The 26024-nt window shown below is 38.4% G+C and overlaps 1 protein-coding gene across 1 annotated transcript in view; it reads right to left on the bottom strand.

The window, feature by feature from the left end:
* BANK1 (B cell scaffold protein with ankyrin repeats 1) overlaps positions 1–26024 on the bottom strand; it is a 163772-nt gene that overhangs the window by 110034 nt on the left and 27714 nt on the right. Inside the window, exons 3-5 of the mRNA XM_032224352.1 lie at positions 5313–5446; positions 2630–2768; positions 419–561 (exon numbers count right to left, since the gene is read on the bottom strand). Coding sequence (XP_032080243.1) covers positions 419–561; positions 2630–2768; positions 5313–5446 — 416 coding nt within the window. The remainder of the gene's footprint in view (positions 1–418; positions 562–2629; positions 2769–5312; positions 5447–26024) is intronic.

Below are 26024 nucleotides of genomic sequence, written 5' to 3'. Positions count from 1 at the left end.
TTTTTTTCCACTTTATAGGGCTACTCCTGTAAGGAAGGCGGGAAGGAAACATTCTGGTGTTGTTTCTGGACTAATCTTTATTGCCCTGCTTACAGAAACTGCCTCTCCAGTTAACCCTTATTACATTGTAACAGCTAAGGTGAAATGCCCATCGACCTTAGTGACCTTGAGTTGGCCAAGCCCAGCCAGTCACATGACCACTGAGCCCCACCTACCCAGCTGGTCATTAGGGCAGAGAACCGGTTGTTAAATTATTTGAATCCCACCACTGCATTAGACATTATAAATAAAAATAAAATATTTGGATAGGGGGAAAAAACCTCAAACTATGAACCCTTCTTATTTTATGAACTCCATTAAGTTAGATAATAGTTTATTAACTTCTTTTATTAACTATTTAATGTAGAGAACAGCTTACCTGACAGGTAAATGCAATTGGATCAGCCACTTTCTGAAGCATCTGCTCAAGCTCTTCCACTGTTGAGTAGTATTCAATCTGCACTGTGGCTTTAATGTCTCCTCCACAGTAGATATTTACATTTACAAAGCCAGCAGGAAAATCTTATAAAACAAAACATTTTAAAAGCTCAATGGAAAAAATGAAGAACAAAAAAAAAAGCAACCCACAGAATTATTGCCAAAACCTTTCCACACTGATTCACATTCAGAATGCTTCTGCGTTATCTATTCCAGATTGAGAAGTCAACGATTCACAGGGGAGCCAAACGTGCAAAAAAATAAATAAAAAAAGTAGAGATCAATGGAAGAAAAGAATCAGCAGCAGTGGAGCAAGAAGGTAGAATTAAACTATATTTGGAGGCTAGAGAACAAAGGAAAACAAAGAAAGTTTTGAAATACACAGCATACTTTGGAAATATTTACAAACATTTCAATGAATATTCTGTGCTTTGGGATGGAGAAGGATTTCCAGTTGCACAATTAGGTGATAATCTGTGTATTAATTCATGTAATGAAAAATGTGATAAGCCAACGTTGCTGGCTTTGTGCCCAGACCTTGGAGTTCCACACCACAATCTTATCTTGATGCCACTTTGTTTTTTGGTGCCTTTGAATCAGATTTTGATTCCTGACAACTACTCCATTTAGTCCCTGAACTTTTCTTGGTGGTTAGCAAGTTCACCCAGCTGGCTTTGTGCTCAGTTTTTTTGTTTTGTTTGTAACCTGTTGCCTTAACTCTTCCACCAAGTTGGTTCTCTTGGTAGCACCAACAAAAACATCTTTAAAAAGCAGTTGGAAGAAACTACTGTATTTTTCGGAGTATAAGACGCACCAGAGCATAAGATGCACCAAGATTTTGAAGAGGTAGATTTTTAAAAAAGTATTTGCACTCTGTAGACCTCCCAAACCCTCTACACACCTCATTTTTTGTGAAAAATGGAGCATGCAGAGAGTTTGAGAGGCCTGAAAAATGCTCCTGAGTGCTGGGGAGGGGGGCAAGGAAAAACGGCCCATTTTTTCTGAAAATGGGCCCATTTTTGTCCAAAAAAAGAGCATGCATAGCCTTTAGGAGGCTTGTAGAATGCTCCTGGGTGTTGTGGGGGGCAAAAATGAGCGAAAAACAGCTCATTTTTTTTCAAAACAGGCCCTTTTTCACAAAAAATGAGGTGTGCAGAGGGTTTGGGAGGGCTGCAGAGAAAAACAGCCCATTTTTTGCTCGTTTTTGTCCTCCCCAGCCCCCAAGAGCACTCTACAAGCCTCCTAAAGGCTATGCATATCCATCAGGAGGCCAAAAATGCTATATTCAGTGTATAAGATGCAGCAGATTTTCACCCTCTTTTGGGGGGGAAAAGGTTGCATCTTATACTCTGAAAAATACAGTAGTGTTCAGTAGGACAGATTAACAATTTTTGATGTTTTCAAGTTTTGTAGCACTTAGTATTTTTTGGAGGGGTTGAGTGCTGCAAAAGGGCTATGGCTATTTACACCATATAGGCAATTTTACATTTGGAGAAAAAAAAATCTTTTTTAAAAATTATAATATGCACATTTTAGGGCTTAGTTTTCATATGTTTCCCATCTCATAATAAAGATGCGATGTCATTTTCCTAGCAATGGTCAGAGAGACATGTAAGAGCCACAAAAAGTTTCACTTTTTACATTGGGCAAAAACCCTTTGTTCAACTAAGCTGAAACCACTGATTTACTAAATATTACTTAATGTCATGATCAAAAAGAATAAGCAGAGACACACTATAAAACATCAAAATATGGCCAAATATATTGGTGCAAATAAATGACAAGAGAACTTGGAAAAAACTCCCCACGTGAAACAAGACAATATCTTCATAAATGTCATGCAGTGATAATAATATGTGCTACAGATTTATGCTGTGTTGCTCTAAATAATATGTGCAGCGGGAACTGATTAAGTCTAGCAAACTATGACTAATGAATGGCATTTTAAAGACTGTCAATTGCCACCTTATCATGGATAAACAACTAAATGCCTCCAGTTTTTGATAAGTCAAAAACTTTTATGCCTCTCATTTAATAAAGTAGAATTTGATAAGTCAAAACTGACACATAAAAATAATGGGAAATACTGTATAACATTCCATTTTGTTATATTGAATATTTTTATTTTCCCTGAACTGGTACCAACTCTTACCTAGAGCTTTGATGAACCTGACTTTCTGATTCCAAAAATCTGGTTCAATCCTGATCCATTCATTTTCTGTTATAAATTCAATGACCACCGAATCTCCGGGAACATCATCTCTTAAAATAACGAACATCTCTCCAGGGCACTGTAAAAGTATGAGTTGTGTCCAATTATTCCTTTGGGTCAATAAATTAAATCTATACAACTTGAATTTTCATTGAAGTTGTTTAAAACCTTAGCAGAAGAACATATGTTATCCAGCTACATATTTTTTTTATGAAGCGATTATTCGGCCTGCATGAGAAGATGGATTATTTCAACAAAACATTACCTCTTTGTACTAGGATGCACCCTTGAACTGATTTTAGGGCAGTTTAGGGCAATAGTGAATTCAGACTTTAGGACTTTGTCATAGTCAGATCACTTTCTTTGCAGAAGTAGCTTTCTAAATGGCTATTTTATTCCTCACCCCCCTTTTCAGTAAATGAAATAGACATTGTGGCACATTAAAGATTAATAACTGTTGTAACAACAACCCTAACCCTAAACATAACAGCTTAACTGATTTCATAATGAAAAATTGAGAGAATTGCGGAATAATATAATGTTGGGAGAAATATCCATCTGGTTCAGTTCCAAGTCGGGAGAAAGACACTGGAAATATGGAGGCTGATTGAAAAGATGGTTTAATGTTGAAGCAGAACCACATGAATTCTGGTGCAGCTGATCACATGGAGTTGAGAGTGAGGGGTTTTTAATACCTTCCCTTGGGCTTTGAACTTGAGCTTCCTGTTCCTGTGCAAGAACATGTATTCTATTGGCTGTTGTCAGACTCCCATAGGGAGTCATATAAGAGTCATGTTTGTCTGAGCTAAGTTTGGTTGAAGTTTGGGCTGCTGTGAAATGATGCAATGAAGAGGCTTGTGTTCTGAAAGGGTGTTGGGCAAATCCTATTGGCTTTCCTCCTGTTTTGGATCTTTGGTGAGGGTATTTGCTTATGAATAGAGCTATCTGTCACTTTAACTCTTAAGTGCTGACATCTGCTGAGTGCTATTAAGAAAGGTAGGGGCTGTTTTTTCCCTCTAAAAACATGTTTCTGCATTTCTCATCCAGGGAAATATAATATTCTGCCTTTCTAATATTCCTCAAAATATTTCATTCTTCTAGGAGAGGTGTAGCTTCCCACATAGATTCAGAAACAGAATTCACTCGATCTAAGTGATCCCTTCCACAGGATGAAATATTCCACAAAATAAGATAAGAAGCAGAATAGGTTATTCTGCAGAAGAGGAGAAAAATCTCATTAACAAAGGCAGAACCCCAGTATTTCCTCCATTAAACCAGCCTGCAGGCAAAGCTTAAGGAAACTAATTTGCTGTTGCACCATGAGTTTTAGGGCTAAAATGAGGGCAGCAACAAGCTTACTGATTTTGACAGGATCTCTCAAAGACAGGATCTCTTAAGAAGCAATGGATGGAAACTAAGATCAATGTTAGAACCAACCTAGAACTAAGGAGAAATTTCCTGACAAGTAGAACAATTAATCAGTGAAGCAACTTGCCTCCAGAAGTTGTGGGTGCTCCAACATTGGAACTTTTTAAAAAGAGATTGGACCACCATTTGTCTGAAATGGTATAGGGCCATGATGGCGAACCTATGGCACACATGCCAGAGATGGCGCGCAGGGCCCTCTCTGGGCACGCAAGCCACCACCCCAGCTCAGTTCCAGCATACATGCACACACGCCTCCAGGGGTGGGTTCCTGCCAGTTCTAACCTCTTCTATAGAAGAGGTTCCACAAATCTACAGTGCCATTTAGAACCGGTTCCAGCTCCCTCCCCCCACTCGTCTGCACATCATCAAGATGAAGAGCGAGAGGAGAATTCTGGGAGTTGAAGTCCACAAGTCTTAAAGCTGTCAAGTTTGAACACCCCTGGGTTTTTTCCATGAAGTGTTAGGGGTGCAAGGATCTTGTAACTTGACAGCTTTAAGACTTGCGTGCTTCAATGCCAGAGTTTCTGAGCCAACATTTGGTTGCTAAGCAAGAGCGTTGTTAAATGAGTTTCACCACATTTTACAAGTTAGCCACACCCACCCAGTCACATGGCTGGCAAGACACTCCCACCCGGTCACATGGCCGGCAAGCCACTCCCACAAAACAGGTCACACCTACAGAAGAGATTCTAAAAAATGTTGAAACCCACCACTACGCGCCTCCCACTAGCCAGCTGGTCTTCGGGACTCTGCTGTGCATACTTGGGGGTGTGTGCATGAATGTGGGGGGGGGACTCAGGGCACATGCATGGGGGGGGTCACACATGCATTGCATTTGTGGGTTCTGGCGCATGCACACATGCTTTGGGCACGCGGTCCAAAAAAGGTTACCCTACACTGGTAGAGGTTTCCTGCCTGAGCAGGGGATTGGACTAGAAGACCTCTAAGGTCCCTTTCCGTTCTGTTATTCTCAAAACATTTAAAAAGAAACTTGTTATCCTTTCAGTTTAGCAGAGATTCAGTTGTAAAAAGTGAGTCTTGCTCCCTTATCCTAAGCTAAAGTTTAACCCCACCCACACCCACACCCCATCCCAGCAGAACTCTGGGCAGGTTTATTTCTTTTGGTGCACTTTTCTTTCGAATGGAATAAAAAGAGTGCATTTGTGGGGACTGCATTTTCTTTAGCAGAGCTTACCTCGCATGGTATCCTTTTTGGCAACACTAACACCTCTGGCCTTCCCACCATCTCCGTCACCTCCTCAGTTTCCACACTTCCATCATTTAGCCTCAAGCTCCTTTCGAAGTCCGAAGATAAGGGATCATGTGCACCTGCCAAAGATATTATTTTAAGTCACAGAGGATTTGGATTAATGAATGCCAAAGCCATCTCCCACCAGCTGAAGCATTCCTCGGTTGTGAAATTGCATATTAAGGGTTGGTCTTTGAGCAGAAATATTTGTATGATGTGCTATACTTTGTCTTGGATTTATAATTGGGCAATGGTCATTAATTCCTTCTTTTTCACTTGACTTTTGTGTGTATTCCCTGTGTAGGCACCAAAATAAAACCAGTATAGTCCCAGGTGATTGCAAAATCCTGAGGTGTTAGTCTGCTCATTAGAAATCTTCTAATTGGATTTAGGTGCCAACCAAGAAAAGAAGGAACTCACAATCTAAATGTACCATTTGAAGTTCAGATCAGGTGGTAGTTGAGTTACAACCTATTATGTGGCTCAGTGTCTAAGACGCTGAGCTTGTTGAGCAGAAAGGCAGTTCGGTGGTTCGAATCACTAGTTCCGCGTAACTCCCATTATTTCTCCCAGCTTCTGCCAACTTAGCAGTTCGAAAGCATGTAAAAATGCAAGTAGACAAATAGGAACCACCTTTGGTGGGAAGGTAACAGCGTTCCCTGCGCCTTCAGCGTTTAGTCATGCCCGCACATGACCACAGAGACGTCTTCGGACAGTGCTGGCTCTTCAGTTTTGAAACGGAGATGAGCACCTCCCTCTAAAGTCAGGAACAACTAGCATATATGTGCAAGGGGAACATTTACCTTTACTTATAATAAAACAACAAGGAGTTTAATTTCAAGTTCTCCTTTTGCACAATAGTTACTTCATATTGCTGTTTACCACCTACATCTCTATTGGTTTTCCAGAGATATTAAAACTTTTTTTCTACAAAACTCTCCAAGTTTATGTTCCAGCTGTCAGGCTTGGCATCAAATGGATCATTTAGCCCAAGCATTATGAAGAAATGTTCAAATAAAAAAAACTATATCGGATGAGAAATTCAACATGTCTAAATTCTTCCATCACAAACTTCAGTTTTAGATTCAAGTCATTGTGATTATATTTTCAAGCAAAGGTTGCACATTGGGCCAAAAAATATAGTTTAAAACAAAACAAATAAATGAAAATAGTAGCTTAGTTAAGATTATTTGGGCCTCCACATACTTGTACAGCACTATAGGGTAATAAAATTCTATCAGATAATCCACACATTATTTACCATAAACAGGCTCATAAATCCCTATCAGCATAATTAGTATGCCATCACTGAGTCTTTTTCATCATCCCCAGGTCTGAGGAAATCAATTGCTTTCACATCTGTCTTTTTCTTTTATTTCCCCAAAGAGTTCCAATATCATATTGTTTTTCATTTTCCAACTTGCATACTAACCTTTTCCTTTCCTCCAGCCCTTGCACAATTCACATTAGTCAATCAATCCACATTGATTGCTGGCTCTGGAGCATTCCCCATCTGTCTTTGCTTTATTGGATATACTGTTTACTTTCTTACCATTTGTCTTGTCAGGGTTTTGCCCTATTCTCTTCAATATGGCCCTTTCGTTCATTTTTTTTTTCATTCAAGAGCTGTACTTCCTATCCAGTCAGCTTTCATTATTGATCTATTAAATTGATAATATGAAACCCTTCTTTTACAAAAGTCTTATTTTAACAGCCACAGTCTTCTTTTCCTATCGCAAATCAATGATTTTTCACAAAGTCTCCTTCATAACATCTAACAGGTTAGCCCTGGTGAATGCTTAGGTGAGTGGCTACCTTGCAAGATTAAACTGAAGGCTAGTTGAAAAGTTGAAAGCTGAAGGCAGTGGCAAGAGCCAGTTTAGTCTAGAGGTTAAAGAACGGTTGCTGGAATTGGATAGGTCTAGTTTGATGAAAAGAAGGATGAGGAGGGTGACATGATAGCTGTGTTCCAAAATCTCAGGGGTTGCCACAAAGAAGAGGGAGTCAAACTATTCTCCAAATCATCTGAAGGCAGGACAAGAAATATGGAAATTAATGAAGCAACTTAGAACCAAGGAGAAATTTCCTGACAGTTAGAACAATTAATCAGTGGAATAGCTTGCCTCCAGAAGCTGTGAATGCTCCAACACTGGAAGTTTTTAAGAAGATGTTGGATAACCATTTGTCTGAAGTGGTATGGGGTTTCCTGCCTAAGCAGGGTTTTGGAATAGAAGACCTCCAAAGTCCTTTTGCTCCCTTATCCTAAGCTAAAGTTTAACCCACCCCCCACCCCAGCAGAACTCTGACAATTTATTCATTGCCTTAGTGCTTTGTTGGTCAGTTTGTGCCGAAGAAAGAATACAAGTGTGTGTGTGTGTGTGTGTGAAATTGGAGGTGTCTTGGCGATGTTTCGACGAGGTCTCATTCATCATCTTCAGGCTTCGTGCTTCCAGGAGCAATAAATATGCAATATACATAATATTATATATATATAATAGATATAGATAGTAGATATAGATACAGATGCATACAAACAAGTCATCCTCTTAGGTACCAGTTCATTAACACATTAGCCACCTTTTAAAGTAGGAAATCTTTTGGAAAGTAAGTAATTTTAGAGATGGATATATTTAATAATTCATGATTTCTTGAAAACCATAAAATATTGAACAAAGACCTGGGGGATACAGTAATGCATACCAATTAGTAGAAAAATAATTTACCTCTAATCTTGTAGGTTGAGAAAGTCTGCATTGAATGACATATTTCTCTTGGGTTATGTAAGGAAATCTCCCGAGCATTAATAGCTGCTTTATAGTATATGAACAGTGAAGCTGTCGACCACTAGATGGCTCAGCAGAGACATTTTTATTCCAAGAATAATGTTCCCATTTATTCCCACCACCCCCGCCTCACATTTCTTCCTAAAGAGCTGGTTCTCTTAGCAGGATTAGTAAAAACCAGAAGAAGCTCACATGCCAGGCAAAAGGAATACAGAGAACTAAAACACTATCATTTCTGTTCACTTGTAGGAGACAAAAACTCAGTTATTAGCCTATTCTATCTTTCCCATAGCCCAAGGAGGAATGTGTGGGCGGTAGAAATGTAGGTGGATAAATACAGGGACGTGTTCCACACTGTTCCATATTCAGAAAACATTCATGATCAGCATTTTCATCCTGATATGAAGCAAATGAAAGAAATGCAAATGCACAGAAACCCTCTTTGGCCTGTATTACTGATATTGAAGAACTTTAGACCCCAGATCAGAAAATTTTTGGTAAGTGGGAGACCATACCTTTTTTTAGTTCCTTATTCTCCTGTCTTTAGAAAAGGAGAAATTGGGGCTGGTAAAAGAGTGGTAGTGTAGAGAATCCTCGGTAACGTTGATAGATAGGTAGACAGACAGAAAATATATAGATAATACATAGATAATATCTACATCTCTGTATATCTATCTATCATCTCTCTCTCTCTTCCTACTTCTCATCTCCCTATCATCCATCTGTCTGTCTGTCCGTCCGTCCATCCATCCATCCATCCATCATGTTTGTCCCTCTGTCTCTCCATCCGTCCATCCATCATCCGTCCGTCCGTCCATCCATCTATCTATCTATCTATCTATCTATCTATCTATCTATCTATCTATCTATCTATCTATCTATGGTATCTCTCTACGGTGTCTGTCTGTCTGTCAATCTGTCCGTCCATCCATCCATCCATCCATCCATCCATCCATCTATCATCTATCATCTATCATCTATCATCTATCATCTATCATCTATCATCTATCATCTATCATCTATCATCTATCTATCTATCATCTATCTATCTATCTATCTATCTATCTATCTATCTATCTATCTATCTATCTATCTATCTATCTATCTATCTATCTATCTATCTATCATGTATCTGTCTAATAATATATAATGATTCTTCTGATATAAATAACATAATTTAACATTTTTACCTGAAATAAGATTATTGCATAATCGTGATTTGAAGAAAAGAGTAGAATTTCATTAAGATGTGAAGATAAAAAGTAGGAAACTGCTTGGTTCTGATGCAAAAGGAACATTTCTCTCTGCGTGGAGAAAGCATGCATATTTGATTTGTCCCAAGGAATGTGAGATGGAATCACAGCTCTGAAATATGATCGTAAATGTTTCTTCTTACATTTTCTAATGGATAATGCCTGCTTGGGCAAATTTCCCCCTTTGCTGATATGGGTGATTTAGCATCTGGCATAATAATATCATTCCATTTCATATTGTGCCAGTCTACCCATGAAATACAAAAACAAAAGAGTTAGAGAATTGGGAAAAGTTGAAAGCAGCTCCCAAACTCTCCTCATTGTGTTCAGTGAGAACTTTCCTGAGTAAGCTCTATTCACACACTCCTCATTTAGCTATCATTTAAATATGTACTTTACCTAATGTTGCATTTTCAAACCAAATTATGTTAGTCTCATTGGCCACTATTCTTCTGGCAAAAAAGTAGACAGGTTACAAACAAATAATTACATAAACCTAACAATGTTTCTCATCAGACTTTTTAAAGTATATGTGGCTTAATATGAATCCATGGTTTTATGAGCATGTTCATTGAATTCTAAGGCAAAAAAGGTAAACTTGAATGTTTCTGCAAAAAAGTCCTTCTTAAAACAGGTTTGGACATTTTAAGATATTATTTAGACATTATTAGGTAATGTGGGATATGGATTTGCTTCTACAATTAAAATTTTATTTTATTTATTTAACTCAAATCTATTTTCCTATATTTTAGCACATTGCTTCTCATCATATTCTCAGTGAAACAGGTAACTTATTCTTTTCCATTATCTTTCTGGCATCTGTTCAATATTTGGCAATTGCCAGCAAAATATATATCCATTTACCTTCTTTCTCTAAATAAGCATCCATTTTGTATTTTTAGAAAAATAGCTTTGCTTTATAGAGGCTGTTTTGAGTTAAAAGTGCATTTACACCGAAGGATATTAAATCAATGAGATTTACTGTGATTTAAGAATATTCAAGACAGGAGTAGAAAACAGTGTTGGATGCTTATCTGGAATTCTTTTGAGCTGCTTAGCTTTCGTCCAGTAAATTGCAAACCTTTAAAAGTAACTTCCAACACAAACGTAAGCAACTTAATTGTGATCGTTTTTGAAAATAATACTGCTCCTAATATAAATCTGGCTTTTATGCTGTTGTATTGCAGGTTTGGTTGACAGGTGTTAGCACCCAGCCAACTTTGTCTGATCTTGAAAAGTTAAACAAGGTCAGGCTTGATTAGTTTTCTTTATGGGAGTCTATCAGGAAATCCTGGGGCTATAATCAAGACTGCCAATATGTTTGAAAAAAACATATTGTAAAAATGCAGTTGCAATCTTCTTCCATATTGTTATGAAGTAAATTATATAGATAGGTTCATATAATCACCAGATCTTAAATCTCATTATCAGTTGCAGCTGTTTTTCTTAGAGCATCTTAATTATAGAATGGCCAATACAGGTGCAATTTAAATTGTAAACAATGTTTTGCACTCTTTCCCTCCCTTCCTCTCTCACTCCCTTCTCCAATTCTAAATCCTCCCTTCCACCAGTGATTGGGCTTTAGCTTGATTTAGTGCTACGATATTGACAATAATAGTATGTTTTTTTAAAAAAAAAAATTGCAGCAGGCTTCCATTCTTTTTCCAAATTTCCAAGTTTTCAAGACTGCAAGTTTCACTGTCTATATGGAAGGGGAAGCACAGTATTAAGTGGTTTCCCCCCAAAAAATAGGAAAACAAAATTATCCAAATAGTAACTTAGTATGCTTTGAGCAGTTGATTTGTTTGTTTAATTTCTATAGCTGCCCGTCTCAGTAAATGGCTCAGTTTACAGTTTGCAGATTGTTGTGAATTGTCTGCAGACCGTTGGTCCAAAATATTTTTCTCCATGTGACAAGAACATGATAGCACATGCCGACACATGTGCACATAGTAATGGTATGGTAATTTGGTAATCTAAAGTGTGACTTTTGTTGTACTTTTGTACAAACACAATCTTTTTTCTGTCTGAAAAAAAGGCAGTTGGGCCAGTAAGCCATGTTTTCCATTACAGAAGCCAACTGAACTAACTCATGAAGTTTCCGTGCTGATGATGGAGAACACTCCCCCCTGCTTTGGAGGACACGGACAATAGTTATATTAAACTATTTTCCAATGCTTTGTTGTGCTCCTTAAACTGTAACTGTGAGAGGGATCTTGGAGTCCTAGTGGACAACCATTTAAATATGAGCCAGCAGTGTGCAGCAGCTGCCAAAAAAGCCAACACAGTTCTAGGCTGCATAAACAGAGGGACAGAATCAAGACCATGTGAAGTGTTAATACCACTTTATAATGCCTTGGTAAGGCCACACTTGGAATACTGCATTCAGTTTTGGTCGCCACAACGTAGAAAAGATGTGGAGACTCTAGAAAGAGTGTAGAGAAGAGCAACCAAGATGATTAGGGGACTGGAGACTAAAACATATGAGGAACAGTTGTAGGATCTTAGTATGTCTAGTTTAATGAAAAAAAGGTCTACGGGAAACATGATCACAATGTTCCAATATCACAGGGGTTGCCACAAAGAAGAGGGAGTCAAGTTATTCTCCAAGGCATCTGAGGGTAGGACAAGAAGCAATGGGTGGAAACTAATCAAGGAGAGAAGCAATTTAGAACTGGATAAATTTCCTGACAGTTAGAAGAAAAAATCAGTGGAACAACTTGCCTCCAGAAGTTGTAAATGCTCCAACATTGAAGTTTTTAAGAAGATGATGGATAACCATTTGTCTGAAATGGTGTAGGGTTTCCTGCCTATGCAGGGGGTTGGACTAGAAGACCTCCAAGGTCCCTTCCAAATCCGTTGTTCTAATTCTAATACACTAGCTGGGAGACCTTCTTTATCCTGCTTGTATAAAAGGGACGATCCTGTATAAAACTGTTTGATGTGCTAAGGTTTCTCCTCAGATGAGTGTCGGTCAGAATCCATACTGCTTCTGAGGGTAAGTCATGACAATTACAATAATTCACATGTTCTCCTTCCCCTTGCTTCTCTTTCTGTACATTTTCTAATTGTAAATGTGTGGACAAAATATATAGATAATCCTTATGCAGCACCCCAACATGGTAATAATTCCTAATAAACATAAAAGATTCCTAGGAATCAAGAGTTGCTGATAATTTCTATTAATCCAGAAATTAAACTCTTAATTATTTCTATGATAGTGACTTCCATCCAATGGTCTGTGGATATCTTATGGTAGGAAGTATGAATGAAAATGATTAAACATTTATTAGGACATTTTAGGCAATATATGAAATTTGGCATCCCCCAATGGTGGGTTCCAGGTTTTGCTGCTGCTGGTTCACTCAGGGACGAGCTTTGCATGTGTATGTGTGCTTGATGCATGCTACGTGTACAAGCGCAATAGTAAAAAAAAATGCTTCTGTACCTGTGCAGAAGCAAAAAACAAGATGGCGGTGCCGTAGGATCAGTTCGGCAGGCCAAGTTACTGCCTACTCGGCCAAACCGATCTGAACAGGTAAGAAGCCACTTCTGGCATGCCCAAAGCATGAAATATATTAATGTTTTTCATTACTTTAGATCAGTGTTTCTCAATCTTGTCAACTTGAAGATGTGTGGACTTCAATTCCTAGCGAATGCTGGCTGGGGAATTCTGGGAATTGAAGTCCACACATCTTCAAGTTGACAAGGTTGAGAAACACTGCTTTAGATGTTTAGGTCCTGTGGAATCTATGTCCATATATGCAATGAAATTAACAGGTTTGTCATTGACCTTGGTTTGCAGTGTTCTTCTCAAAAGCTTTAACATTAATATAATAATTTGCAAAAAGGATTATGTTCTATGATTATTTTTTTTTAGAAAAACCCTCTACCACAGACTAGCAGGCATTAGCCTTGCAATGCCTATTTCATTTCATATATTCATATTTCCTATAAATCATGAACATATGATACTTACAGATCATGTGCTTATAGATACTTTCAGGTACAAAGAAAATCGTCTACATGATTTTTAAAAAAATGAAAATAAAGATGAATTGATCAGAATTTCTGCAGACCAGTTATTATCTTTTTATGCAAATGATTTAATCCAAATATAAACTTAGATCTTACTGAGCGCCAATACAAAAGAAGCCACTCTATTAATTCTATCAATTTCAACTCATGTATGTTGAATTTCAATTACATCAACTCATGTACGCTGTTTTCATCCAATTAGTGCTGAAAAGAAGAATAAAATATCACATGCTTGTATGTCTGCTTCATTAGCACAGAGTTCACTGCCAAGGGTTAAGTAAGAATTTAAACTGTCAGAATGTTAAACAAGTCTAGCTTTTTAAATTTTTAATGCTATTTTTATTTTTGAAAATGTTACGATATAAAAGATAAACACAAAGCAAGTTAAGGAAAGTGAAATGAAAAAGTGAAAAAGCATAAGAGAGAAAACAAATTTAAACAAGAAAAATATGTCAAGAAACTACTTCCATTCTCTTTTACAATTACAAGCCAAGAAATCTACACAACGTTTCACAACTTCAGAACAATTAGATTATATTTTCCATCTTCACCTCATCCAGCAAATCCACAAATACTGGATTATTTATCTCTTTCATTTTCAGCAACACACAAGATAACCTAGAGATCATGCTTTTACTAAATAAATGTGTGGAGATTTTCATTAAAAATGCGAGGTTTCCTAGCCAATCTGTTGATCACTATCAGGTTATTGATTGTATTTTTGTTCTTCCTGCCACTAAAATGATGCAAATGTTTGACTGCTCTCTTTAGGATCTGAACTTAACCTAAATGCATGAATAATTTTTATACCATATATATTGGTGTAGATGGACAGGGAATGATAGCTATAAAAGACTTGGAAAACATGAGATGCCACAAAGCATCTGAAGACTCAGTCAAGGTATTTATTTATACAACTGATCAACCCATATGCAAAGCAGAACTCAGCTAAACATAAAGACTTCTGCTAGCTTTGCAGGTGCATGTGCCCCTTCCGCACATGCACCCGGCCTTTCGCGTGTGTGCTTTGCTCGCACGTGCACTTTCCATGCATGCACCTGGTTCAAAAACATGCCTAGATAGGATGGCATAGAGCCAGGGTGGGTGGGCAGGCCCATCCACAATTTCTGCTACCAGTTCGGGTGAACTGGTCCGAACCAGTTGAATTCCACCTCTGCTTTCCTCCATTTTTGTGCTCACTATCTAAAGAACTGAATTGATTTGGTATGGTGTTATCATGATGCATATGCCTAGAATAGTGCTACCAAAAACACCTGGGTAAAAATAAGGGCTAAAAATGTTTAAATATTCCAATTTGGAATTCTGAAGCAATGTTAGATTGGCTAGGCTTCAATGATCAGCTTTCTTAATCACTGTTCAGGTTTGGGAGTGAGGCAACCTGATGGTGAAAATACAAAATAGTGGCTGAAATAAATTTCGCGTAAAGGATAGGAATCTATCTTATCTTTCCACCCATGGGAGTGACTGAAATTTAAATGTTTGCGGATCATTTTAAAGAAAAACCATGATCACATCAGGTTGAAAGAAGCCAATGCCTTTTTCACGCCCTCAAAAAGAAACAGAAGACCTCAAGTTTCACTTAAGAAACTCACTTGTGAGCCTGGTTAGGCAAAGATAGCAACAAAATAAATAATAATAAACATCCCACCTCCCTGTTGAAATGTGCTGGAACGCATGTTTTAGATAAAGAAACCAGGAACAAACATCAATAAAACTTTCCCTAGGGATGATCAAATATTTTGTTGCATTGGTTTGCTGTTGGTGTCATAAAGTGGACAGATATGAATAAGAGTTACATAATTGCCTTGGTATTTTTTATAATGTACAAACTAGAACCCTTTGGAGAAGGTTGTCGATCCTTGAATAAAAGATCAGGTAATTCCATTTTGCCCAGGGTCCTCTAACGTTGCAGCCCAAACTCTCAAAATGATGTTGCATGTATTGTGCATGATCTCTGGGATGGCAGTAGTAACTGAGACTGCAGTGGCATCTTCACCCTAGTCCTTCTTGATCTCTCAGTGACCTTTGATAACATCACTAATAGTTTCCTTCTGGATCTTTTTAAAGAGGTACAGAGGTATGGGGTGCTCCTTCCCCCTTCGATGTCAGTTCAGTTTAGTGTTGATAGTTGGGGAGAAATTTAGCCCCAAACCTTTATTAAGTGGAGACCCTCAAGCCACTACCCGTGGCCCATTCTTATTTCATGAGATTGTAGGTTGAGGTCATCCATTAGTGTCAGAATTTGTTGCATAAATTCAAATCTAGAAGCATATTCAGATAACTGAGGCAGCAGGCTTCATTAACTTCTTTATCTATGAGAATAGATGAATACAATACCAACAGGTGGTTCTTCCAAGTAAACACAAGGCAGGTGAGTTACAGGCAAACACAAGCAGTTAGTTTCATTTCAGCAAACAAGGCTGAAACTAGCCTGAAAAGTAGAGTGCTAGTTTACTTCTCAGAGCAGCAGTCTGCTTAAGTTTCTGTTTCAATTCTTTGCAGAGACTCAGATCTGTTTAAGCGCCCATTGGCTGACTTAGTTGCTATGCCTATTCATTGGCTGACCTTGTTCCCTGTCTCTCCCAGTCATGAATATTTTAACAAATAGTATGAGGTTAGATATCATCAGTAGATATCTTTATTTCCTGGGCCAACAAAATGTTGATGTCAAGATGCTTTTGCAGTATTTGGCACTTCTAGTTCTGGAATAGGGCTGCATCTTTATTTGCTGCAAATAAAGAGTTTTGTGGAGTTGGGGGAGGGGGATCATTCTAGATCAGGGGTGTCAAACTGGTGGCCCACAGCCTGGATGAATCATGCACAGGCCACACCCACCCCGGACCCCCAAAAGCAAAAAAAAAAAAGTCATGATATGTCAAGTAAGATGATTGAGTTTTAGACTTTCAGCTCTTGCTAAAAGCAAATGGCAGCTCTGGCTAGGAGAACCTTTATACAGGCTTACCTTTTGTGCCATTTATACTTATTACTCACAGTCCCTCATGCTTTAGTCCCCTCCCATCTGTATTATTGAAATTTTCTATCCTTCAAAACTACTCAGAAGTTACAGCTGATTCAAGATGCATGACTGTAGCTAGTTATGGGTTGCCTTGCTATCCCTACATGGTGTGTCTAATCTGAAAGCTGCACTGGCTTCTAGAATAAGATGAACTTCTTATGCCAAATAGCAAAAGCATTTAGACTTATATACCTCTTCACAGTAAGCAGTTTACAGAGTCAGCCTATTGCCCCCAACCATCTGGGTCCTCATTTTACTGACCTCAGAAGGATGGAAGGCTGAGTCAACCTTGAACCTGGTGAGATTCGAACTGCAGTCAGCCGGCAGTCAGCAGAAGTAGCCTGCAGTACAGCCTTCTAACCACCGCGCCACCGATTCAATTTGAAGTGCTGTTCATAAAGTCTTTCATGGTATAGGACCTGATCATTTGCTGAACTTCCTGTTTATAATCATTTCAGCCCATTACACAAAGTCTGTCAGACTGGCCATGTTCTGGGTCCCTTCCATTAAGCAGTGCCATGCAGTGGGACAGAGGAAATAGGCCTTTTCTCTTGTGTGACAACCACCCTGTGAAATGCATACCTTCCATGAGACTTGGATGACCCCAGTCTTGGCATACTTTTAGCAAGGTGTTGAAGATCTGATTCGTCTTCCAGGCATTGGGCCAGATTGTGATTTGAACCTGCCTTGCAGCTTTGATGATAAATTGGTAAGTTGCTCCATGGGCATTGAGTCATTTTTAAATTTATTTTCCTATTTCTTTCTGTTGTTTGTTAGGCACCCAGAGTTGTGTGTTAGCTGCACAGTGATGTAAGTAAGTAAGGTTCTACATTTAGGCAAGAAAAACGAAATGCACAGGTATAGTATAGGTGATACCTTGCTCAATAGTAGTAACTGTGAAAGGGATCTTGGAGTCCTAGTGGGCAACCATTTAAATATGAGCCAGCAGTGTGCAGCAGCTGCCAAAAAAGCCAACACAGTTCTAGACTGCATAAATAGAGGGATAGAATCAAGATCACGTGAAGTGTTAATACCACCTTATAGGGCCTTGGTAAGGCCACACTTGGAATACTGCATTCAGTTTTGGTCGCCACAATGTAAAAAAGATGTGGAGACTCTAGAAAGAGTGCAGGGAAGAGCAACGAAGATGATTAGGGGACTGGAGGCTAAAATATATGAGAAACGGTTGCAGGAACTGGATATGTCTAGTTTAATGAAAAAAAGGACTAGGGGAGACATGATAGCAGTCTTCCAATATCTCAGGGACTGCCACAAAGAAGAGGGAGTCAAGCTATTCTCCAAAGCATCTGAGGGCAGGACAAGAAGCAATGGGTGGAAACTAATCAAGGAGAGAAGCAACCTAGAACTAAGGAGAAATTTACTGACAGTTAGAACAATTAATCAGTGGAACAGCTTGTCTCCAGAAGTTGTCAATGCCCTAACACTGGACGTCTTTAAGAAGATGCTGGATAGCAATTTGTCTGAAATGGTATAGGGTTTCCTACGTAGGCAGGGGGTTGGACTAGAAGACCTCCAAGGTTCCTTACAACTCTTCTATTGTATTGTATTATATTTATGTACATTTAAATATTAAATTAAAAAAGGAAACTTTTGCATGATAGCTATTCAGAATGTGAATATCTCATTTTCCCATATTATAAATAGACTAGGTCTCACATATTATGTTACATGTTTGCTATCCATAATTTATCAAGTGACCTATGATTTGTTGAGTGTGCATAATGTACTAAGCAAAATATCATGATATACAAATCACAATAGCTATGTTTGCAGATGTTAAATTAAGCAAATGCTATCAATGCATCCAAGGGTGAATGTTTCCTCTAATTTTTATTAAAATTCTGAAGGTGACATAAGGTAATATTGATTCCCATGTCACAGTTAAAGCAGCAACAATAACTGAGAAATATACTCAGCTGTATGATTTTTGAGTACGGCTTTTGAAATTTTAAATATGGCACTGCAGAAGGAATTCAACTCCTTTTACCTCTGTCAGTAGAATAAAGCACTAAAACAATGTACAATACAATAAAACGCTTTAGCTAGAGAGCAGAATCGTGTCACATGAACTGGTTTGAACCAGGCCACTTCAGATCAAGGACTGGATATCACATGTTTGCTCCCTGTATATAAGTGTGACTAAGATAAGCTTCCTTCTTATGCTGGAAATGCATCAGAGGTAGGTTGCTGCTAGTTTGGCCCAGTTCAGCCGGAAGCAAAGGCATGCCACAGCCCTGAACCAGTTCCCTTGCTGCCACTTGGCTGCCGCCATTTTGAATTTTAGTGATTGCGCATGCACGAACAATTTACACTGAACAGTGCACGTTGCTCGCAGGTTGCGAACTGGCAGTAATGCCAGCGGCAACCGGCCCTTGAAATATGTGGATATGTTTTCTTCTTGGCAAGTACAGAAGGGACCAAATAACAAGGGTTTTACAATCAGGCTTTCCCCCCAAATTATTTTGCAGTGCTTAAACCTTGCAAAATCATTTCTGTTGTTCCACTGAATTAGCAGCTCAGATCCTATTTATCATTGTTATCAAATTTGACTGTGAAATGATTCATCTGGCTCCATTCTCAAGCAGTTTATACTCAAGCTTAGTTTTGAAAATACAGTTCAAAAGATCTCTTCTTACTTTTTTTTTATCCATGCCTATTCTTCTTAATCCTGATTTCCCATAACCTCTCACAACTGTGTAATACTTATTAACCTGATATTTTGCTGGCAGCTAGGGGACAAAAGCCTTCTTTCTTCTTACAAATTAATCTTCCAATTATTTACTCCCCAAGAAATGGGTATTCTGGCAAGAAATCCAACTCCGTGTCAGCAAAGCATTATACTGAAAAGTGGGAGATGAGATGAATGCGCCTAATTTTCAGGGACTGACTGCTGTCCTCAAAACCTACCTGGGAAATCCATCTTTATCCACACCTGGAGCAGGAAGATTAGGAACCAGACCTGCCTTTGCAAACTTGGAAGCATAATTGTGGCAAAGTAAACGATGGCCTTCAGATCGTTAGGGAAAAAGATGCTTCTTAAAAGATAAGTAGATTATCTTACTTCAGATGCATTGTGTGTAGACATAGCTCAGTGATGGCTAGACTTTTCTGGACCGAGTGCCCAAAGCGTGCACACACACACCCAAAATGCAACGGACGTGCTCCCCCCATGCACCGTGCCCCCTGTGCATGCAGACATTCCCTGTCCCCCATGCACATACATCCCCCCGCATGTGCCCACCCCATGCATGCTCACGTGGTCCTCCACATGTGTTTCCTCCATGTATGCACATGTTCCCCCTGCATGCACCCCATTCCCTGCACATGCGTGCAAAGCAGACCCAAAGACCAGTTGGCCAGCAGGAGGCATGCACGCATGCGCGGCAGAGCTGAGCTGGGGCGATGGCTCATGTGCCCACAGAGAGGGTGCTGCGTGCCACCTCTGGCAAGCATGCCATAGGTTCTCCATCACAGACCTAGTTCTCTGGAGAATGCCTTAATGCTGGGAATGGTGGAATGAAAGAGAACAAGAGGGCAATCAGCAACAAAGTAGATGGACTCAGTTACAGTGGCAATGAATGCATCATTGAAAGACTAGGTTATGGATAGACTATCGTGAAGAAAATCTATGTGGTTAGCAATAGCAATAGCAATTAGACTTATATACCGCTTCATAGGGCTTTCAGCCCTCTCTAAGCAGTTTACAGAGTCAGCATATCGCCCCCACAGTCTGGGTCCTCATTTCACCCACCTCGGAAGGATGGAAGGCTGAGTCAACCTTGAGCCGGTGAGATTAGAACCGCTGAACTGCAGATAACAGTCAGCTGAAGTGGCCTGCAGTACTGCACCCTAACCATTGCGCCACCTCGGCTCTACTGGTTGCTAGGAATCAAAAACAGCTTGACAGCACGTGATTGATTCATCGATCGATCATTCAACCACACAATCTGCCTTTGATTTAGTATTATTCCTTCCAAATGGTTCAGTGCTTTGGAATACAAGCTTGCCAGAAGGAACCAGTGATTAGTTCTGAGCTTCTAAGAAGAAGATGCTATTGTCAGACTCACCCAAAAGTTTCTAGTTAGAATGCTTTTCTTCCAACATGCATCCTTTTTCTTTTTGAACGCTGCCTGATCAGCATTTCTATTCACTGTCTTTTTTGCCTTTAGTTTGTCCCAGATAGATAATAATGTGTCAAAAGCAGCCTAGAAATTATCTTCCCCTGGGAAAGATGCTTCTAATTTTCAGAGTGTTTCTTTTAGTGGCGGTTTTCAGTTTATTTATTTATTTAATTTCAGGTGGACTGGGGGGGGGCAGAGAATGCCACTATTATGATAGTTTTCTGCTATACCCTTTTTACATTTTAATTTTAGTGCCTTGTATATGTTCTATTTATAGCCTGCCTTTTCCCTCTAGAAGCTAAAGGTGTCATCTATGCTCCCTTCTGTACTTTTTTCCACCCACAAAAACACACATATGGGGTAGGTAGATGGATATACAGCATCTAAAACTACCCATGGATTTCTGTACCAAAGGTGGGTACTATTTAATCCCATTTTATCACCTCGATTGCTGCATCTCAATTTGGTACCTGTCCAGTTTTGTATGCCTTCTGATCTGGGAAAACAAAACCTACCAGCACACAACAGTGAATGATATTGTTCAGGATGTTTTGCCTTGGAACTGAATTTTGAAAACAGGAAGTCAACGAGGCTGACTTCTATAAATTTAGAAAAGCCTTTTTCTATAAGAGAGACATTTGTATACCTCTGGTACATCATAATTTAAATAAGTGTCAGGATGCATAGTTTGTTGGGAATTGTATCATATATTTTTTCTTCTATCAAACTTACTTTTAGAAAGTAAAGTATAGTAGAGTAAAGTAGAAAGTATAAATGGAAGTGGTTAAAGAAGGAGACAAAGTAGAAAAGTTTAAGAAGTTTCTAGCTTTCTCCATCCTAGCTTATCTCTGACAGGGTGATATAGAAGATGTGGCTGCTGCTGATTGATTTATATCAAGGGGAGTCGAGGCCTACACAAAGTCCACACTGATCATGTTGGATATCTTGAATATCCAACATGGGTGGGTTCCTACCGGTTCGGACTGGTTCGGACGAACCAGTAGTGGTTTGGTGGCCTGGGTCACTGGGACTGGCTACCACACCCCCAAACTGATTATCCAAGCAGCTCCTATGGCACCGCCATTTTGTTTTTCACTTTTGCGCATGCGCAAAACAATTTGTATTGCACTGCGAATTCGCTTGCACCATGCATCAAGTGTGGCGCATACATGAGTGAACCCACAATAGTGCCTGCCGGAACCCACCCTTGTCTTGAATGACTCAAAAGCCTCTTGCCTCATGTGAGATTCCGCCCTAGTTTTGAGGAACATCTCTAAACAAATGTATCTTTAGGAAAACAGATGAATTCTATTTAAAAAAATAAAAATCTATATATTTATGCCGCTATGAGATACAAAATAGTTCTATTCCTACATCAAGCTCTGTAACCAGATCTTTGTAAAGGAAGAAGCTCACTCTGTTTCTAAATTGCTGAATTTACTATATATGTGTAGTGGATATAGAATATAACTTTGATGCAAACTACTTATTTTATTCATTGTGAAGGGTTTTTTCCCCTTCTTGAAAAATGGCTGAGACCTAAAATGGCCAACAAGTGATCAGCTCAACCATCCTGTTTCAGGCGCAGTGAAACTGAAAGATTAATCTATTGGAGGGGGTAGTTGGATTGGCCATCTTTTGTAAACTGAGCCATTAAAAAGAGAGCTTTTTTCTTTGTTGCCCAATTTTGCCCTTGACATCTTGATGCAGCATACTTGGATGTATCTCCTAATTATATCTGCACAACAGCTTCTGAAGCCAGTTGGACTGAAAGGCAATTACTGGGCCAAAATTACCTAGTGAGCTGTATAATCAACTGAGTTTTTTGAATCGGGCTTCCCTGATACAAATCCAACATTTTTATCACTGTATCACATTAGCTCTCAAACTCAGATAAGGAGCATGCCTTTCCAACCCCAACATTTCCAGATTTAATAAGGTTTCTACTTGACTTCAAGGGTTCCTCATCATCTAGTTTTCTATTTTCATTCAAGTGGGCATGAACCATCTCTTTTCAAGAACTGCCATTCAGTTTTGTAAGCATAATGATCACGGAATGGAACCAGTCCTATTCAGTCTCATGCTCTCATTCAGATTTAATTCCAGGATGCAACTAGAATACATATTATTATCTTGTTTTGCTCCATGTTATTAGCTGCATTAATGCAGGAACAGAGACACACTATCTACATGAACATCATGTCACACGGTGAGCTTTATCGATGGGTTCATTCCACAAACTAAATCTTAAATCTGGTTTAATAAATGACATCCCATGTGTTCCCATGACATGGTGTAATATATGCACTGATTCATACAACCTGGTAAGATTATGGCTTGCTTTCACAACAACAATCAAATTCCATTTGTCTAGCATGCTTTGTCTAGCAATCTCATCCAATATCTTGCTCCACTTGTGGTTTGAATGTAAATTACTTACCTTATTTTATGAGTTCATGAAACTAAACCCACTTTGACGCTGCCTTAGAACTTTATAGCCCACTCTGCCTGCATTCTTTGCGGCCTTCAAAATTTTATTATGTACAATAATATATTAACTGTCTTTTCAATAGACATATACTTTATAGGACTTCACAAACCTTTAAAGGACAAGCTTTGCTTTGATGGATATTTTTTTAAAACACTCTTCAAAACTCATTCAGAGATTAATGTGTGAGTATGATCTGTTCACAAGAGGCTGTTGTGTGTATGCAGTATTGCACCAAAGCCTATTCCAATTCCAAATTCCTATTCCAGAAGAGGTTTTAGAAACAAAACATAGAAACATGACCACTTTTCTTTGCTTTTGGTGGTGGAAAACTTTAAAAAAATAACTTCTAAAATAGCAAAGCTTCCTTCCAAAGCTGTGCAGGTGATTTATTTAGTGAAATAGGTCTTTGGTCACTCCTATTGTAATAGTTATAACTCAAAATTATGAAGTTTGTGTTTATTCTAGTTTGAACCTTGATACAAGGTACAACTACAATGAGCATTCTTCAGTGCTCGTATCCCAAGTCTTTAAAGGTTGAAAGTCTAATGCAATTATGACTAATTGCAAAATACTTCTGGCTGGATCAAACACAGGATAGGATATGATCTCCTATGTATTCTATAAACTTGAGGTCCATGCAGAGTTTTTCTGGCTTTTTTATAAAGCAATGGATTCTTGTGCATGCATTTCATTGAAAGAAATCTAGTATTATTCCAGAACAATTGGTATAGCCTTCTTGTCTATGTATTATGAATTGTTATTTAATGACTTAAGGGTTCTTTGATATTCAAAACATTTTTCCAACAAGCTTTTTATAGTCAAGAAGCAGAATAAGTAATGACTTTAAACCTTGCTGAACAATATCTTCAAGAGACACTTGAGATAAAAATTGAATGAATCAATCATTCAATCATTCAATCATTCAATCATTCAATCATTCAATCATTCAATCATTCAGTCATTCAGTCATTCAGTCATTCAATCATTCAATCATTCAATCATTCAATCATTCAATCATTCAATCATTCAATCATTCAATCATTCAATCATTCATTCATTCAATCAATGGTTTGAGAGGAGATGGGTGATTCAGAAATATGATATATATCTTTCATATTTGTAGATCACGAATCTCCTTCAAATAACTCATTCATTTATATTTTGTGTATGTGTGTGTGCGTGTTTATACACAAAAAAATTAAAAATATAAAAATTAAGGTGTATGGATTAACTACAGATTCTTTACAGAAAATGTCTGTTTCATTTTGCAAATATTCATCAGCTCTTATGAAACAGATTTTTTCTTACAATTTTTAATTAAATGGTTCAGTAATAATATCTATCTATCTATCTATCTATCTATCTATCTATCTATCTATCTATCTATCTATCAGAATAAAGTCATAAGAAGGGAAAATTAATATTTCACTGCTCTTACAGTGTACACTAACTCATGCATGAAGTCTCTGAGTTGATGGAATAAATTGATAAGTCATATTGTTTCATCACAAGTAGGATAATTTTGTTAAGAGTTTGGACAGAACTTGGAGTCTGGTTAAAATGTTTCTTTAATTCATTAATGTTTCTACCCATAGGAATGAACAGGACATTGTATGAACCCATCATTGATATTGTTTTTGTCTGGTTTTTGTATTATCCTCCCTACTCTAGTAGCAGTGGTGGGATTCAATTTTTTTTACTGCTGGTTTTGTGAATGTGGCTTGGCTGGGTGGGTGTGGCTGGGTGGGCATGGCAGGGGAAGGATACTGTAAAATCTCTATTGCCTCCCCACTCCAGGGAAATGTTACTGTAAGATTCCCATTCCCTCCTAATCAGCTGGGACTCTGGAGGCAGAGAATAGATGGAGGCCGGGCCAGTCAGAGGTGATATTTACCGGTTCTCTGAACTACTCAAAATTTCTGCTATCAGTTCTCCAGAACTGGTCAGAACCTGCTGAATACCACCTCTGATCAGTAGCGCTATTTTTATTAATCTTGCTGAATTATACTGATTATTTTTAACCCTCCTTAAGCAACCCAGAGTTATGTGTGCTTGGGTGGAAAGTGAAATTACCTCTGAAAATAGATAAATGGTTCAATTATTTTTTCAGGTAGCATTATGCACAATGACGCATAATGGTGCAGCTGCAAAAGGATAAAGAATCATTCCACAATCCCACAAAAATGTCAATGTTTTAAACAATGTCACACTATATTTCAAGAAATTCTCGTGGCATCAAAATGAACATTTGATCATCAAAGTTGGTCCAGAATCATGTTGATATTGAATGCTATGGCCATTGTATTTTTTATTTTAGTTTAATATCTTAATATAACATAAATATATTACATATAAACTAGCATCTAATTTAAATACCTAGTCTGTTTCTTACATGTCATCAGTTTGAACAGCCTGATCCAAAGCGGCTTTTAAAACAAAATAAGATTAAATAAGGGGACCGTGTGTGCAACTTGGATCCTGAACTGCTTCCTCTGGTTTTGGGATAATCCATGCATTCATGATGTTCAGTTATTACATATATTAAGCCAGGATTTTTCAGTGAATTTGCCATTTCTACCCCTTTGTTATTGGAGTCCAGGAGATAATGACTTTGTATCGATTTTTTGAATTATGATTGCTTCGATAACATTCTTTCTTGGCTTTACAGATATTTATGACCTTGCGCGAAGATTTGTGTGTGTGTGCTTTGCTTCAGCAAAAGCTCTAGCGAAGTGCTTTTCTCAAAACTGTTTTACCGAAATATGAAATGAAAGAGGCACCTAGCTTATTTTCATTCTTCTCCACTGCTTCACTGCAGCATTCTCCAATATAGCTGGTGGGGGCTTCCATATTTCTATCAGGTTGTACATACTTAATATTTCACATATTATAGTGCCCATAGTGGCAAAGAATT

This window comes from Thamnophis elegans, chromosome 9 (assembly GCF_009769535.1).
Source record: "Thamnophis elegans isolate rThaEle1 chromosome 9, rThaEle1.pri, whole genome shotgun sequence".
Lineage (NCBI taxonomy): Eukaryota > Metazoa > Chordata > Lepidosauria > Squamata > Colubridae > Thamnophis > Thamnophis elegans.
Note: the sequence above shows the minus strand (reverse complement) of the source record. Positions and strands in the feature narration are given on the sequence as shown.